The 16,351-nt window shown below is 41.5% G+C and overlaps 1 protein-coding gene across 2 annotated transcripts; it reads left to right on the top strand.

The window, feature by feature from the left end:
- Positions 1-1,074: 1,074 nt before the first annotated feature.
- Positions 1,075-15,460, top strand: f8 (coagulation factor VIII, procoagulant component). 2 transcript variants are annotated; one of them, XM_085426359.1, is made up of 27 exons: positions 1,075-1,298; positions 1,628-1,728; positions 1,945-2,067; positions 3,310-3,522; positions 3,819-4,001; positions 4,196-4,299; positions 4,597-4,717; positions 4,811-5,081; positions 5,170-5,335; positions 5,447-5,534; positions 5,900-6,117; positions 6,225-6,369; positions 6,493-6,702; positions 7,038-7,855; positions 7,940-8,082; positions 8,381-8,546; positions 8,704-8,943; positions 9,060-9,288; positions 9,377-9,559; positions 9,778-9,894; positions 10,066-10,137; positions 10,378-10,463; positions 10,634-10,789; positions 11,781-11,925; positions 12,025-12,173; positions 14,490-14,672; positions 14,990-15,460. In XM_085426359.1, exons 1-27 carry the CDS (start codon positions 1,126-1,128, stop codon positions 15,143-15,145), a joined length of 4,959 nt encoding a protein of 1,652 aa, XP_085282485.1. In that variant the 5' UTR covers positions 1,075-1,125; the 3' UTR covers positions 15,146-15,460. The 2 variants fall into 2 exon arrangements, with proteins under 2 accessions (XP_085282485.1, XP_085282494.1); XM_085426368.1 differs by having other exon boundaries at positions 1,631-1,728.
- The last annotated feature ends 891 nt before the right edge of the window (positions 15,461-16,351 follow it).

Below are 16,351 nucleotides of genomic sequence, written 5' to 3' on the forward strand. Positions count from 1 at the left end.
ACACCTTCTGGAGAAAATTCTTTAGTTAGACGAAACAAAGATTGAGCTGTTGGGCTGCAATGACAAGCGGTCTGTTTGGAAGAGTAAAGGTGATGCATTCAAACCAGACAGCACTGTCTGAGCTGTCGAGCATGGTGGTGGTAGCATCATGCTCTGAGGCCGTTCTGCTGCCAGTGGCAGTGGTGCATTGCACAGTGGATGAAACAATGAAGCGGGAGCCATAACTCAAATAAAAATCTAGATATCTTGAACACAACTGGGTATTTCAACAGGACAGTGTTCCCAAACATAAATCAAAGCTGGTTTTGGAATGGATAAAGCAGGCTAACATTAGACTTTTGGAATGCACTTCCTAAAGCCCTGAGCTCAACTCTGCCAAAGATTTGCAGACTATGCTTAAATTCAGGAAAGCAATGAGTTGGCATGAATTCTGCCGAAATGAGTGTTCAAATATCCAGCCAGAATTATGCCAAAAACTTCCAAAAGCATCAGTTAATGTGCGACTTACACTTTTAACCAAATGTCAGAGGCGGTGTGTGTCCATCTGTGTACTTTCGACACTGTGTGGATTAGGAAAAATCCCCCAAAAAGTCAAACTTGTGCACCCGATTCTTGTGATTAACGAATCTGCAGTACAATCGTTCCAACCTTAAAGAAAACAAACAAAAAACTGTTTAAAGAAATCATGAAAAGCCCCAAAATACAATTGATGTCCATTATGAGTATATATGAACGTTTGTAAAACTGGGATATTTGGCTTGTGTTTCATAATTATTTATCAATAATGTTTCCAACATGGAAAACTGTTGCTGAATGTACGAGTGAGTGTGTGTATGAATAAAGCTCCTTAATTACAAGTATTTAAGAATGTGTGACTCGGGGTAACTTTCTGACTCTGGGCGCCACATGGTGTAGCAAAGTTAGATAAATCTCTTTCCTGGAACACTGTCATGTAATGTTACCACAGCAGAGCGCGCAATCTCACTCACACACTCCCCAGCCACCACAGATCCCCCGCGTGCTTGAACCTCTCAGTGACTTGGCCCCTCTCCGCCCTCCTCCCTTTAAATATCTCAGCCCACGGAAGGCGCACCAGAGCCGTGGCAGTGTTCGACCCGGGACGCCATGGAGCCGACAAGTGCGCACGCAGCGATGAGAGCGACACTCGCGCTTCTGCTGCCTCTCCTCTGCTCCTCCATCGAGCAAGCGCAGCAGCCAGGTGCTACTGTAAGAGAGTATTATATAGCAGCTGTAGAAATCGGCTGGGACTACGAGCCTCACCCAACAACTGAACAAAGGTAAACTCTTTCTTAAATATAAGTCTGATTTAGACAAATGAAATCACGAGCAGTCTGTTCGGTTGGTAAATAATTGTGATGATTATGTTTCCAAATGAAGAAGAAGACTTAGCTTCAGAAAAATCTGTGTCCAGTCAGTTAGGTTAGTTTTGCTCTTATGTTTTTAGCTTTTCTTTATGTAATTTTTTTGTTTTGTTTCTTTAAATTACTTTTGAATTACTAGAAGTAAATTAAATGCAGTTTTATTAAGGAAGAGCTAATAAGGATATTTTAAGTCAGTTTTCTCATAAGTTTCTCTTCATAATTTTATGCGTGTTTTTATCTTTAAGAAGGACATCCAAGGACATTCCGCAAAAATACATCAAAGCAATTTATAGGGAGTATACGGACTCTACATACACTGTTCCCAAGCCAAGACCAGCATGGACAGGTAAGTCTCCTTGTACATATTTTCAATAATCAATAAAAAAAAATCCATAAGTGCTTGTATCATACCACATTTTTTGAATGTTATATTAACATCCAAGGACAGTCAGACAATTTTTCTGAGTGGTTTGAAAAAAAAAGAAAAGAAACAAATTCAACTTTTTTTTGCCTGAATTGTTTGAATTCTTAAAAAAAAAAAAAAGATGTAATTTTCTTGCAGGGATTCAAGGCCCTGTGATCGTCACACAGGCTGGTGAAACGGTGGTGGTCCACTTCAAAAACCTAGCCTCTCAGCCCTACAGTATCAGCCCTGTGGGGATCACCTACTGGAAACAATCTGAAGGTTGGAGTAACAGAATGGAAAGAATTTGTCTTGCTTTCACTCATAAACTTACTCACAAGGTGAACCTTACTCAGTAGGATTCTGTTCTTCCTCACCAAGCAGCTAGCAAGAACTTGACTCAGCTTTCTGACTCATGTCTGTTTAAACATAACGTTCATTCACAAAAAAAGAAAAGCCCAGATCCTTGCTTTCCAGTACTACTTTGGCTGAGATCAACACTTTTCCGGTTTTGCTTGAGTCTGAAAATATGTTATCCGAATCAAAATGTACCCAAAAAAACTGCTTGTTAAGGCTTATTAATGGTTTGATCATGAAAACGGTTTCCTAAGTTATACAGAACTCAGGAAATAACAGTTGCCACCTCATTCCTTAGAAATTACCAAGAGAAACGGTTTTCATTATCTTGCGTGTGCAGATATTGCACTGCCTGTGAGAGCCAAACAGTCAGTCTTTAAACTTCTTTCATCTTCAACACTACCCAACCGTCAAGGATATAGCTGAATATCACTGACTTAAGAAGGTTCTTAGTGTTAATAACCCCCCTACAGATTAATGCTGCCATGGATCTAATGCAGTCAGTTTCTGTAAGCAGTTCATGTCTTACCACCAAAGGATAGATTCCTATAACTGCGCTTATCCTAATCTGAAAAGCAGCTTCTGCCATGTCCAGGAACGGGATTTGATGAAGCAGATCCAATCACTTCAGCGTCACCACAAGCCGCCACTCATCAACCACTCTATTAGCTACACCTCGCTAGTAATGGGTTAGAACCTCTTTGTGTCTTCAGAATTGGCTTCATTCAACATGTCACAGACTCAGTAAGGTGCTGGAAACATTCCTCAGAGATTTTAGTCCACATTGACTTGATAGCATCACACAGTTACTGCAGATTTGTCGGTGGCACATCCACGATGTGAATCTCCCGTTCCACCACATCCGCTCTATTGGATATTTGGTGACTTTGGAAGCATTTTGAGTACAGCAGACTCAATGTTGTGTCCAATGAACCAGTTGAGATTATTTGAGTTTTGTGACATGGTTCTGGCCCAAGACGAACTTTAGCACATCATCTTGACTACCTATCTACATGCCTAAATGATGCGCTGATTTACTGTCATGGGATTGGCTGATTAGAGTTTTAAGACAAAGTGGCTAGAGAGTGTATTTTCTGCTTTCAATTCTTTCTACTGCTTGAAGGGTACAGATGAGTCACAAAGTGATTACATGTGGTTTCTTTCCAGGAGCTGGGTATGATGACTCCACAGCAGGCCAGGAGAAGGAAGATGATGCCGTCTCTCCTGGAGGATACTATGAGTATGTGTGGGACATCAGCCCTAAAGACGGCCCCACCACCAGCGACCCCGATTGCCTCACCTACTCATACACATCACGAGTCGATACAGTCAGAGACCTTAACTCAGGACTCATTGGTGCTCTGCTTATCTGTAAAGCAAGTAAGAATGCTACTGATTCATCTTTCTGTTGGTATTTTCCATAAACACATACTATCAAAAATCAAAAACATAAAAAGAAAGAAATAAGGCCGTCTTAATCAGAGCATCATCTAGCTTTAACTACTCTGACTCTGTTATGTTTCAATTAGAGGTATAGTTATGATAGCACTGCATGGAGATAAAAGCAGTGGACTGGAAAGAGAATTTCAAAGAAGTGTAAGGAATTGTGGAAATGTACTCGATGGGATCCTTTTATCGCATCCTGCATCGTGTGAATTATGCCTGTCTTCCTTCAGGTGCCTTCACAGAAGACGAGGAGAGGAGATATCCGGCGTTCGTCCTTTTTTTTGCAGTGTTTGATGAGACCAAAAGCTGGTATGGAGAGGTTGGAGAGAGGGTGAGCAGAGAGAAGTTCAAAAGGAGCAACGGCAAGAAGGAATACCACACCATCAATGGCTTTGTTAACTCAACGTTACCTGGTAATCAAAGAGCCCGACTCAGAACAGAAATCACTTAACATTACAGCGAGAAAGTCATGCTGTAATGTTAATTGCCGCTAACACTGTGCGGGCACAGCTTATCAGTGGCTGCTTTGTATTTGGTCGTCACAGGAATTTGGTCGCATTTTATTCTGCCTTACCCACTCTCTCTGTTTCTGTGTTTTTGTGTGTAGGGTTGACAATGTGTCAGGGCCGAAATCCTGTGTTCTGGCATCTGATAGGCATGAGCACAGCTCCAGAAATCCACTCCATTCAGTTTCAGGATCATTCTTTGACGGTAATCTAATGTTTCATTCTGGAAGGGCAGGAACATGTATATGTAATAAGAATACACTTAGATTAAGGAATATGTGCTGCTTCCTTATTATTGCTTATTACTTTTCTATACAACACTACACTCAGTTTGGCTTCAGAAACAGTGCAACAGATATATAATAAAGCTCATTAAACCGTGTTTGTCACAGCAAAGCATTTTGGGATACGTGTTTTCTTTCTAAGAGTTAGGTGATGTTAGATTTTTAAACGCGATCTTAAATGTGCACTACACTGCCTTTGTTTGCTTTTTTTTCTTCAGATATTGAACCATCGTAAAGTCACCGTGGAGGTAACCCCCATGAGCTTTATCACCGCAGAAATGAGACCTCACACCATCGGCAGCTTTCTAATCAGCTGCAAAATACATGCTCACCGCCATGGTAAGAAAGACCAAGATTCCGGAACCAGAACATTTTATTCATTTTGTTGTTTTGCGAGTCTTTATTTTCATTGTGCACGTCTGCTTGCCCCAGATGGCATGAACGCATTGTTCACAGTGGAGAAAAAATGCCCCGAGGTCGTTACTCCTCCAGCGCCCAACCGGCGTCAAGTCAAACACGAGGAGGACTACAGCGACGAGAACTTCGACGATGGCGATTTGTTCAACGTGATCAACGTTAAACCAAAGAATACACAACTGCAAGTCAGAAGCCTCAGAGGACAGGAGTCCAAAACCTGGGTGCATTATATTGCTGCTGAAGAGGTCACCTGGAACTACGCTCCTCATCTCAAACCCTCTGACAGGTACTGAGAGGAATCATAGCAGAATAGCAGAAGAAAAACAGAGCGACACTTGTTTAACTCAATGTTTGTTTTCTCTTTGCTTCATCAGTGAGTTCCAGTCCAGATATTTGCCTTCAGCTTCACACCACCTCAGCTACCAGTATAAAAAGGTCGTGTATGTGGAATACACAGATGGATCTTTCACTCAGCGGAAAGACCCTGACAGCCCACTCCTCGGCCCGATTCTGAAAGGAAAAGTCAATGATCAGTTCCATGTGAGTGAATAACATTTCAGAGTTTTGCATCCTTAAATTTAAGCAAAAACTATCAGAATCACACCAGACTGAGAGGTGAACCTACCTTTGAATGGCTTTAATATTTTGCAGATCACCTTTAAGAACCTGGCCAGTCGCCCTTTCAACATCTACCCCAACGGCCTTACCAAGATCTTTCCACTGCAAAGATCCACAAATGGTAAGCTAAAGAGACAAAATTATTGTCTCTCAGTTTTGAGTGGTTTTGTCAGACATCGAAAAGTTAATTTTAGTCATTGCGAGGTAGCATTTTTAAGGTTTCTCACACTGTTTAAGGTAATTTCCCCACTTTTAATCTGTAAATATAATCCCTGCAGTAGCAGATTACTGATCCGAAAAGCACACAGATAAAGTCAAGAAATAAATGACAGTTTTAAACACAGCACCTTTAAAATTGACAAGTTAAATGTGACTGTTTTTGATTAGTCCCTGTCACCAAAATGACAGACTCTAACATCTGATTGATTATCTTTATTAACGCCTAATGATTTCATTCACAAAGTCTTTTCAAATCTAACCAAACAGCTGCAGAGAGTGACCTGCACTCAATGGGTGTGCCCCCCAACAAGACGTTTGGCTACATTTGGAGGCTAACAACAGATGATGGGCCCTTGGAAGGAGACCCCACGTGTTTGACCCAGCTGTATCAAAGCACTGTCTCCCCAGAGAGGGACTTGGCCTCTGGGCTGGTGGGCACCCTGCTCATCTGCAAGTATGACGCCATCGATTTCAGAGGACGACTGGTTAGGAGAATGTTAATGTTTTCAAGCTGCAGCCACAACCGTTAATGTGCACTGACGTAACATTGCAGCTTGCTCTGTGTTTTGCTGAATCCTGTTTTTGCATGCAGTTGGGACCAGATAAGAAGTTCAGCTTGATATTCGCCATATTTGATGAGAACAGGAGTTGGTACTTTGATGAAAACATGCGGAAGTCCACTCAAAAGTCCTTCAACACCACGGAGCCCGACTTCTACAACTCAAATGTCATTTACAGTGAGTTACGTTTACTTCTTTTCGGTGGTTGTTACTGAAATGAAAGCCACTTTTGAACACAAAATATAAAATAATCATCAGAAGTTGAAAAATAAATCATTTGATTTGCTTAATTCCTTTCAGGTGTAAATGGCATCATGTTCAGCAGGCGTCAGTTTGTGATGTGTCAGACTGATGTGACCTTCTGGCACGTTGCCAGTGTGGGCACCCAGAGTGACTTCCTCTCCGTCTACTTCACTGGAAACATGTTTCAGTACCAAGGCCTCTACCAGTCTGTCCTCACCCTATTTCCCATGACTGCTATAACTCTTCCCATGGAGACGGAGCTTATTGGTAAGGTCATAGGCCAACATCTGCAGAGAGAGTCAGCTGTTGTAATTGCAGGAACAAATTCATTTGTTAAATATTGTTTGGTGGGTGGATTCAAACTTTAGGCAACTCTGGAGTCTTGGTTTTTTATTGTTGTGTGACTCTGGTACCCTATTTCCACCCCTAAGTGACACAGACACAGTAAAGACACTGTAATCAGGGATGTAACAATCTGGAGAGCGCTGCTTTTTTAACAATGCGTATCAAGGCAGTTATACAGGACACACAAAGGTTGTTTGGCTTGTGTGCAAAGTGGATGTTTTACTTTGTATCGCACACACACTTTTCCCCTCTTGTAGGTGAGTGGGAGATCAGTGCCTTTGACAGCAGCCTCAAGAACCGCGGGATGAGCATCCACTACACCGTTCGTCCCTGCGGGAATGGAGACAGGGATGACGATCTCTCTGACTATATTGATAAAATAGACTTCCTGCCAAGAGGTTTGAGACCTGAAAATCACACAGTGTTGGTTCGAGTGTGCAAGAAAGCCCGGGCTCAAAACAGTACTCAGTCACTTAACACCACTGCTCAAACTGAAGGAACTGGACCGAGATGCCGCCTGAGGAAAGTGAACATAGCATCGCTGAAAGGGGGGAAAGCTCCCTCTGAGAGTGAAATCCCACTGGATGTCTTGAAAGAATTAGACAGAGATGGAGAGAGGGCAGCTTCTGAGAATCAGACAGAGCATGGAGAAAGACAGAGACAGAGAAGGCAGGCAAACAGAAATGAGACAGATGAAGACATAAGCTCTGAAGATTTAATGGATGAAGAAATTACAATGGAGATTGTTGGAGAAGTTGTGGAAAACATGACTGACATCGATGCCAAGGCAAAAGCTGAGGAAAGCAGAGAAATGCAAAGCGAGAAGAATGACACAGTGGTAGAACTTGAAGAGAGCAACGAGATCATACTGGACCGGGAACCCCTGTTGAGCACCAAGGTCTCAGCTGCAGAGTTACAAAATTCAGCAGATATGGATAAAAACTTAGTACCGCAAAACCACATTCGCATCAAGCCAGAGCGACTCATACATGATCTGCCTGATGTGGAAGTCAACTACACTGCTGCAAACACAACGATTGATCTGTCCTTTGAGTATGATGACTACAGTTATGAGGTACCGGGATGTATGTCTCACGCACATTTGTAAAGGACATTAAATAGCACGAGTCTCACTACATAAATTCAAATTGTTTTTTAGGCAAATGACACATTAGATACAGTTGGTGCAGATTACATAAACGTGCGCTCTGGAGGAGTCAGACCTCGGCACTACTACATTGCTGCAGAGGAGATCATCTGGAACTACGGCATCAGAAAACCACAACAGGTCTTTGAAAACGGGTAAGAATTAAGTTTCCTTGCAGAAATTCTAGGAAACTGTCAAACATTTGTGGCACTATGCCTTTATTTTTCCTGTTGTTTTCTGGCCTTTTTGACTTCTTTCTCAAGTTTGTGTAATAAGAATAGGTCAGCTGAAGACTGAGAGAGGACAGGAAACTGTTTGAAAGCCCACCCAGTGTTTATGCAACCAACTTCCCCCATTAAAATGTGAAATCCTAATGTCACCTGAAAACCAAAAAAAATACATCTTTAATATAATTTGTGTAAACGGCAGTTTCGACTCAATCCCTCCTTTTAGTGAGATACGTCGAGGGATCAGGAAGTTCCTGCCAGATTATAAGAAGGTGGTGTTTCGAGCCTACAAGGATAAAGACTTCCTGCTACCTGAAGACAGAGGGGAGCTTCAGGAGCACTTGGGAATCATGGGACCTGTCATCACAACTGAGATTAATGATCTCCTTACTGTGAGTGCTACTGTACCCAAACCAAAGTAAAACAATGACTGTTTCCTCAAGACTCGGCAGATATCTAACTTGGTGCTGAAATATGGAAATAAATGTGAACAATGGTCATCAATTAATTAGTTAATTAAACCCATCTTCTCACTATGTCTAATCCCAGGTGACCTTTAAGAACAGCGCATCCAGACCGTTCTCCTTTCACCTTCACGGAGTCTATGACCGAAGCCAGGGGGCCAGCACTGCCCAAACAAGCTCCCCCTCTGCTCCGCCCGGGGTGCCAGGAGAGCCCGTTCCTCCTGGTGAAGCCCGAACTTATAACTGGAGAGTAACCAAGAAACAAGGACCGACTGACTCTGAATTTGACTGCAAGACTGGGGCCTATTACTCCACTGTGGACAAGGTCTGCAAAGTCTTCATTTGTGCCCTGTTCCTATCTTAAGATAGGAACTAAAATGTCCAACATTAACACTATTCACCTGAGTAGGAGAAAATTCACAATTCTTTTTTATATTCTAGGAGAAGGACCTTCACTCAGGTCTGATCGGTCCACTTGTGATCTGTAAGCCTGGTACCCTCCGGCCCAATGAGAACACGCAGCCAGGCATCCAGGCGTTTTCCCTGCTCTTCCACACCTTTGATGAAACTAAAAGCTGGTACCTGGAGGAGAACCTGAAGCGACACTGTGCCCCACCTTGTCAAGTCAATGCTGAGGATCCCTGGTACCACACCAGCAATAAGTTTGCAGGTAAAGATTAACACATTGATTTCTGATGTAAAATCTGCCTGCCTAGGCTGTAATCACTCTAATAAGTAATGCCAATGTTTATCCTCAGCAATAAACGGCTATGTGGCAGAGACTCTTCCTGGTTTGCTGTTAGCCCAGTACCAGCGAGTCAGGTGGCACCTTTTGAACGTAGGAAGCGACACAGAGATCCATGCTGTGCACTTCCATGGTTTGCCTTTCACTATTCATGCTAAGCAGGAACACCGTATGGGCGTCTACAACCTCTTCCCTGGTAAATACATATGCATATTCATATACTTATTTTTCCACTCTCCCAGACTCTACTGCTCTTCATCATATGATGACACATGAACAGATGCTTCCACTGAAATAACAGATTTTCTTTTTTTACCAGTTGGGGTTAAACACGTTTTTGTTTGCTTTTCCTGCAATGAAACACACTTTTTTCATGTATTGCATTGCTCGCCAATTTATTCCTCCCTCCTCTAGGTGTATTTGGCACGGTGGAGATGAGACCACCCACGGTCGGCACTTGGCTGGTGGAATGCACTATTGGAGATTATCAGCTGGCTGGCATGAGGGCTAAACTACTGGTCTATGACCCAAGTACGTGCAATGTACTCTGACCAAGTAATGCTGCTGTAAATAGTATTGACTGAGTTTTTAGGTGAAGGATGGTACCAGCAGAACATGCTAAAAATTGTATAATATATGGGTAATTTTTGTGTGCATGTGGAAACTTGTAATGCATGGAATTTTTTTGGTTTTGCTATGCAGAATGTGTTTTGCCGCTGGGGATGAAATCAGGGAAGATTGAAGATTCCCAGATCACAGCATCAGATCACATAGGTAAGACAGCAGGAGAAGGGGAAGAGTTATTATTATATTTATTTATTTCAGTCCAATTCAGCAGGGAAACACACCAAGAAGGCTCTTAATCCCTCTTAGTGTGCGCAGAGGAGATGAAGGGCTTAACATACAAATGAAAAGAACTCACTCTGGTGGCCACCAGGAAACTTTATGAGATCTGAAAGCCCGGAAATTACCCACAGCGAGATGGATTATAACTGTGTTTTCACGTGTGTCTAGATTACTGGGAACCAGCGCTGGCGAGGCTGGACCAGTCAGGTTATATCAATGCCTGGATGGGCAAAAACAAGCAATCATGGATACAGGTTAGATGTGCAGCTTTCTTTGTTTCTGCTCTATTTCCTTCACTTACGTAAAGTCATGATGTTCTGAACTGATCTAAAAAATGATGTCAAAATCAGTTTAATCAATCAGTTATCTCATATAAACCAAAAATAGGGCACAGGAAAATATAATGCAATGTCTGTGTTTTTAGGTTGATCTGCAAAGACCCACCCTCATGCATGGTGTGCAGACACAGGGAGTGAGGTCAAGGCTGAGAGAGCACTACATCACATACTTCACTGTCTCCTACAGCCTGGACCAGGAGACTTGGACTAATTACAGAGGAAACGAGACCAGCAACATCAATGTATGTCCACATGCTGAATATCTGTTACAGTAAGGGTTGAAATTGCCCTGTGATATTTAATTCCACAGTTTCTGATATGAGGCTTGAAGTAAGTAAATTTTACTTCAAATAAGCCAGGCGTCCTGACTGTCATTGCACCACACAAACATGACAATAAGATTATAAAAAGACTCAGAGCAATCCAGTTATAAAGGGAACTTGTAGCTTTTTTAAATGACAAATAAGGCCAGTTACGATAAACATGTCTAGATTTTAAAAACAAAATCTAAATATAAGATTATTACACTGGACAGCAGCTGCAGTTTTGTGGCATGCACCACTAAAATGTTAACCCTTCTGGAAATTAGTACTGCAGCTTTGAAAAGTCCAAAACTAGAAACCACACATGTCATTTGCAAACCCCACATCGCCAGAAAAAAGAGAGCACATGACCACTTTTATATTTTTATTGAAGTTCCAGATATGGCATGATGTCATTTAATGTGTGCTGGTTTGAAATTGTGTGTTATGGAACATTTCACAGGGCAAAAGCAGCTCTGCTATCTGTTTCCTGTTTCATGTTTGGAGGAAGACAAACCGCTTCCTCCTTCCTCCTTCCTTTCTACTGAATCCAAAAGTTAAAGTGAAGAGTAGAAGCTCAAGCGAAAAGTGAAACTTGCTGCTGTGAAGCTGTTACTTAATATTTGATTGAGTCGACGGCTAAAATTATTTCCAATTCCTCATAGTTGCTTCTATTTTGCGTCAAAGCACCACAGAAATGAAAAGCCAAGGATAAATAGTAAATGAACTAAAAAGGAGGCTTTATTAAATTGTTTCATTCTTAAATAAATGCTGTAAGACACCAAATACTTGGTTACTCATCTCAAGCAAATTTCAAGTCTGGAAAAGAAAGAAAAGTATGGAGAATGTGCGGCAGTTGTTTCAGTGCTGGGTTGTTCTGCTAAAACATGCCGTCCTGCCAAGTGTGATCTAAAAAGTGGTTCTGTTGTAGATCTTTCATGGCAACCTGGACAGCTCCAAAGTAAAAGAGAACCTCTTCTCCCCGCCATTCGTGGCACGTTACATCAGGATCCACCCTTACCGCGTTGTGCAGAGGCCCGCTCTCCGGCTGGAGCTGCTGGGCTGTGATCTCAACAGTGAGTTGTACCAAAAATAACAAGAATGATCTCAATGTAGTTCTGTATAGACTGTGAAAGTGCTTACATCATATCTGTGGGATATATGTGCGTTGCCAGGCTGCTCTCTCCCTCTCGGACTCCAGAGGAAGAGTATTCCTGATGGCAGCTTCAGCGCTTCCTCATCTCACTCCTCGTTTCTCCGTACCTGGAAACCAAGTCTCGCTCGCCTCCACCAGGAGGGCGGCGCCAACGCCTGGAGGCCAATGGTGAACATGCACACACATAATTACACATATGCAAAATTTGTAGAAAACTGTACACTGACTTATTTTTAATAAACATAAAGAATAAGAACAAGTGGCGGCTTTCAGGGAAGTTACTCTGGCCTTCATTTAGCATTTCAGAACTACACATGAGGAGAAAAGGATATTGATTATGTTACAGTTAGTGGAGCGGAGACCATTTACAGTGTGTCTGACGTGCAGTTCACACAAACCATAAGTTCTGTTTAACTCTGATGTCTGGGAAAAAATATGTCTGCCCACTGAGGATACCATAAACCAGACAGTTTGTTTTATATCTCATTTAATCTTGGAATACAAATGAAATATTAAAAAATGTTTTACTCTAAGCAGCAAAAATATTAACAGATCAGCTTTGCAAGCACCATCAGTGCCTCAGCTATACTGTTCAAGAAGCTTCACCACTGAGAGAGCAGTAATTTGCATAATGACATTTATTAAGCTTTCAATCTTCTGTCTGAAGTTATCATTTTCACACTTCGCAGCACTGAACTTGAGAGGTGTGATTTGTCCTTGTGGAAAACTCTTGAGCTGCTTATTAAACGTCACACACATCAGTTGGGACTGAGGTCAACCACTGCGCGCTACCTTTTACCTAGAACAGTCTTTTTAAAAGGTTTCAAGGATCTGATCGAATTAGATAATATTTTCCTTTTTTTAACATCCTGATTGGCTCCGCTAGTACCTGAAGTGAGTGCTAAGGTTAGACTAAACAGGAATACTGCAAATATGTCACAGGATACTGAAAAAAAAACACATTTTCTTTGCTTTTCTTTGTAAGCATGAGAGATCTGATTTTTAGACTGGGTTTTAATATAAAGAGCACAGAGTTTCAAGTTCTGTTTAGACTTCTGATGCCAACCGTTTCCCTGCAGTAAACAGCTAAAATGTTTCCTGAATGACGAATGGAGGATTTAAAGTACATAAAAAAGTCTTCACAATAAGCACTCGTGTAGGTCTGGCCATGCACAGCAAAGTCATGTCAGTGGAAAATGATGCATCGCATTGCCAAAAGCATTTTCTTAGTTTATGAGTTTCCTCCTTCCTGGTAATACGGGAGAGGAAGCAGTGTGGTATTCATTTTGGCCATCTCTACATCTCTTTGCTTTCTTTGCTTTATCTGCTTCATTCAGAAACATGTATCCATTTCTTTTAGTCATAAAAGTTTTTTTTTACTAATTTAATTTATTAATTTTTGCACATAATATCACAAATGTAGATAGATAGATAGATAGATAGATAGATAGATAGATAGATAGATAGATAGATAGATAGATAGATAGATAGATAGATAGATAGATAGATAGATAGATAGATAGATAGTGTATTTTTGATTTAAGTGGTTGAGCATAGCGGTGGATTAAATGTTGCAAAAACAAAAATTCAGTTAGATTTTTTAAGCCCTGGTTTCAATCCGGGCTTCTATATATTGTATGTTGCCTGGACGTATTGATCCTGTCAACATGCTTTTTTTCTGTTGGGTATCTGTCAATTAAATTACACACCACAATATTGAGTTTCTGCAGCCCAAGAGGTCAAGCTGTTTGTCCAGTAACTAGAAGGTCAGTGGATCAATCCACAGTCCGTGTAAGAACTCAACGTAAATTCAAAAGGTCAAAGTCTTTACTGAATATTCAGGCAGCCGTACACAGTATGGACAGAAGCATTAGGTTGCACCTCTTCATCTTTGAATTCAGGTGTTTTCAGTCCCATTGCTACAGAATTGAAGAGGTGTGGTGCTGTAACAATGCACCAACATTAAGCCATTTGGTGAAATCTCTTTTTCTGCATATTACACCATCATCCGTGCTATTGCAAAGTGGAAGTGTTTTGAAACCACTTCAGCTCAACAACAAAGTGGCAGATCAGATTTAGTTGCACAGTTGCCAACAATCTGTTGACTCATTAAATGCAGAGACTGGTGTCTCAGCCAAAGAAGACAAACTGAAATAACAAGACATGTGAGTCTTTCAAAACAAAACAAGAAGCAGAACAAGTAAACAGGCCAGGTTAACTGACTTTCAGAGTGTTTTGTAGGCCAGGGGACGCTGCTAATTAATTAATTAATTAATTAATTAGCAGCTCCCCCATCTTCCAAGAAAAATACATTAAAATGATGGGTGACTCAAGATTTATGTATTTCCTAAATGTATCCACCTTTTTCTTCCGAACATAGACATTTATAATAATTTCCTAAATTTCACAATGTACTTGCACTTAATCATTTTTCTCTCTCTTTTATATCTAACCATGTTTCCTCATGTATCTCTCTTACCTCAGAACAACAACCCCCACGAGTGGCTGCAGGTTGACTTGGAGAAAGTCAGACGCATCACAGGAGTCATCACCCAAGGAGCACGATCACTGATGACCCAAATGATGGTGACGGAGTTCTCAGTCACCAGCAGTCTTGATGGGCACTCCTGGAGCAGCGTGTTAGACGAGAGAGCCCGGAGAGAAAAGGTAGGCTTAGTGTTTAGTTTTGCAGTAAAATGAGGCCTCTGTCAGTCTGGGATGGGCTCCAGCTTCCTCTATGACTTCACCTACATAAAACAGTCCATAAAACTACAATGACTAACATGCTTACTGCTTCTTTAATTTATTTCTTCAGGGAGGTTACCAAAATGTGTTGGCATTTAAAGCATTTTGATGTTTTAGTGGCATAAAATGCTCTGGGTGCCGGCATGCACAACCAGGTGCAGATATGTGTCCGATTCTGCATGAATCTGTCAAACTGTTTACTTACCGCTTCTCTTCTTTCTTCCTCTGTTCATCCAAAGATCTTCAAAGGAAATGACGACCCTGACGAAGAAGCCATCAATGTTTTTGAGCCTCCGCTGTTTGCCCGCTACATCCGAATCCACCCACGGGGTTGGATCAAAGACATCGCTCTGCGTCTGGAGGTGCTGGGCTGTGACACACAGCAGGGCGTCTGAGACCACTGGACAAACGCAACCAGCAGCACGAAGCAGCGTTTAAGAAGTAGAAAAGCCCTCGTTAAGTTATATATAAATTGTATTAAGCTATTTTTCCTGTGGCTGCAATCTGTGAACAATTACTGATCAGAAGAAATTAGAGCTGAAAACTCTGAGAATTACCACTTCAGCATATGGCTGCAATAACTACAGAGAAAACCTTTTGAATGTAATCGTGTGTAAATATTTCTGACTCAGATGGATATATACTGTTTGGCTGTTTTATATCATTGGAAAAGTTTGTATTTTTGTGCTTTACATTTGAATAAACTATGAACTTACTAGTTAGTGGTGCTTTTTTCATGATACTAAAAATATGTGTAATATATTACATAACATATTTTTGCTGACAGACATAAAACATTTGAATTCTTATGGCTGCTTTCCAAAACTGTTAACTAGTCCAAAGTTGAACATGCTTAGAGCTAAACTGAGTGTTTTCTGACTCACTTTTTTGCGTTCTGATCTCCAATTACTTTTCCTGCTTTTGCTTTCTTCATTCTTTCCAGCTCATTATCCATGCTCTTTCTTCATTTCATCTGTCTTAAGTCCAAAATGTTCCCAAACTGTTATTTTGGCTTATCCGCCTCCACCAGGCCCTCCTGGCAGAAACAATGAACCCTTCAGGTCCAGCATTGTTCTGTTACAAGTTAAAATATGCACTCCCGTTCAGCAGAGGAAAAACAAGTCTGTTCACACACAATGATAGAACGACCAGGTCCAAGGACTGTCAAACCAATGCTAAGATCAACAAGGTGTGTGCATGCCTGTATCTGTTGGTTTTGCGTGTGTGGTGGCAACATGAAAACAGGGAATTCACCCTGTTTGTAGGTCCACAACCTTTATCACCTCATTATCAGCCAGGAAGTTTCCAGGCAGGGGGTCTGTGTTTTGTTTGGAGGGCAGAGTAACACTGGACAGGAGATGAACTGGCAGAGAATTGGCTGTAGCACAATATGCCTGACTATCACATCTCTCTGAAAACAATAACAAATTGTCTATAATCTCAAAAACAGACCTGCACAGAACAGCACCTGCATTGATCTCGCGCTAACCAATCCGCACACATAATCTCAGAGGAAAGGAGAGGCCATGGCCTGCTGCTCAACTTCTAGTACTGAGTTTAGTGTGTGAAAGAAGCAACAGCAACAAATACAGGCCAGTCAC

Source organism: Rhamphochromis longiceps, linkage group LG2, assembly GCF_057381845.1.
Source record: "Rhamphochromis longiceps isolate RC_006_pf linkage group LG2, R_longiceps_female_GT1.1, whole genome shotgun sequence".
Classification (NCBI taxonomy): Eukaryota; Metazoa; Chordata; class Actinopteri; order Cichliformes; family Cichlidae; genus Rhamphochromis; species Rhamphochromis longiceps.

Excerpts from the sequence above, each read along its gene's own strand:
- f8 (XM_085426359.1), top strand. The coding sequence starts at position 1,126 with ATGGAGCCGACAAGTGCGCACGCAGCGATGAGAGCGACACTCGCGCTT. Across the intron at positions 5,336-5,446 it reads AAGTCAATGATCAGTTCCAT|ATCACCTTTAAGAACCTGGC; the intron begins GTGAGTGAATAA and ends AATATTTTGCAG. Across the intron at positions 9,895-10,065 it reads ACTACTGGTCTATGACCCAA|AATGTGTTTTGCCGCTGGGG; the intron begins GTACGTGCAATG and ends TTTGCTATGCAG.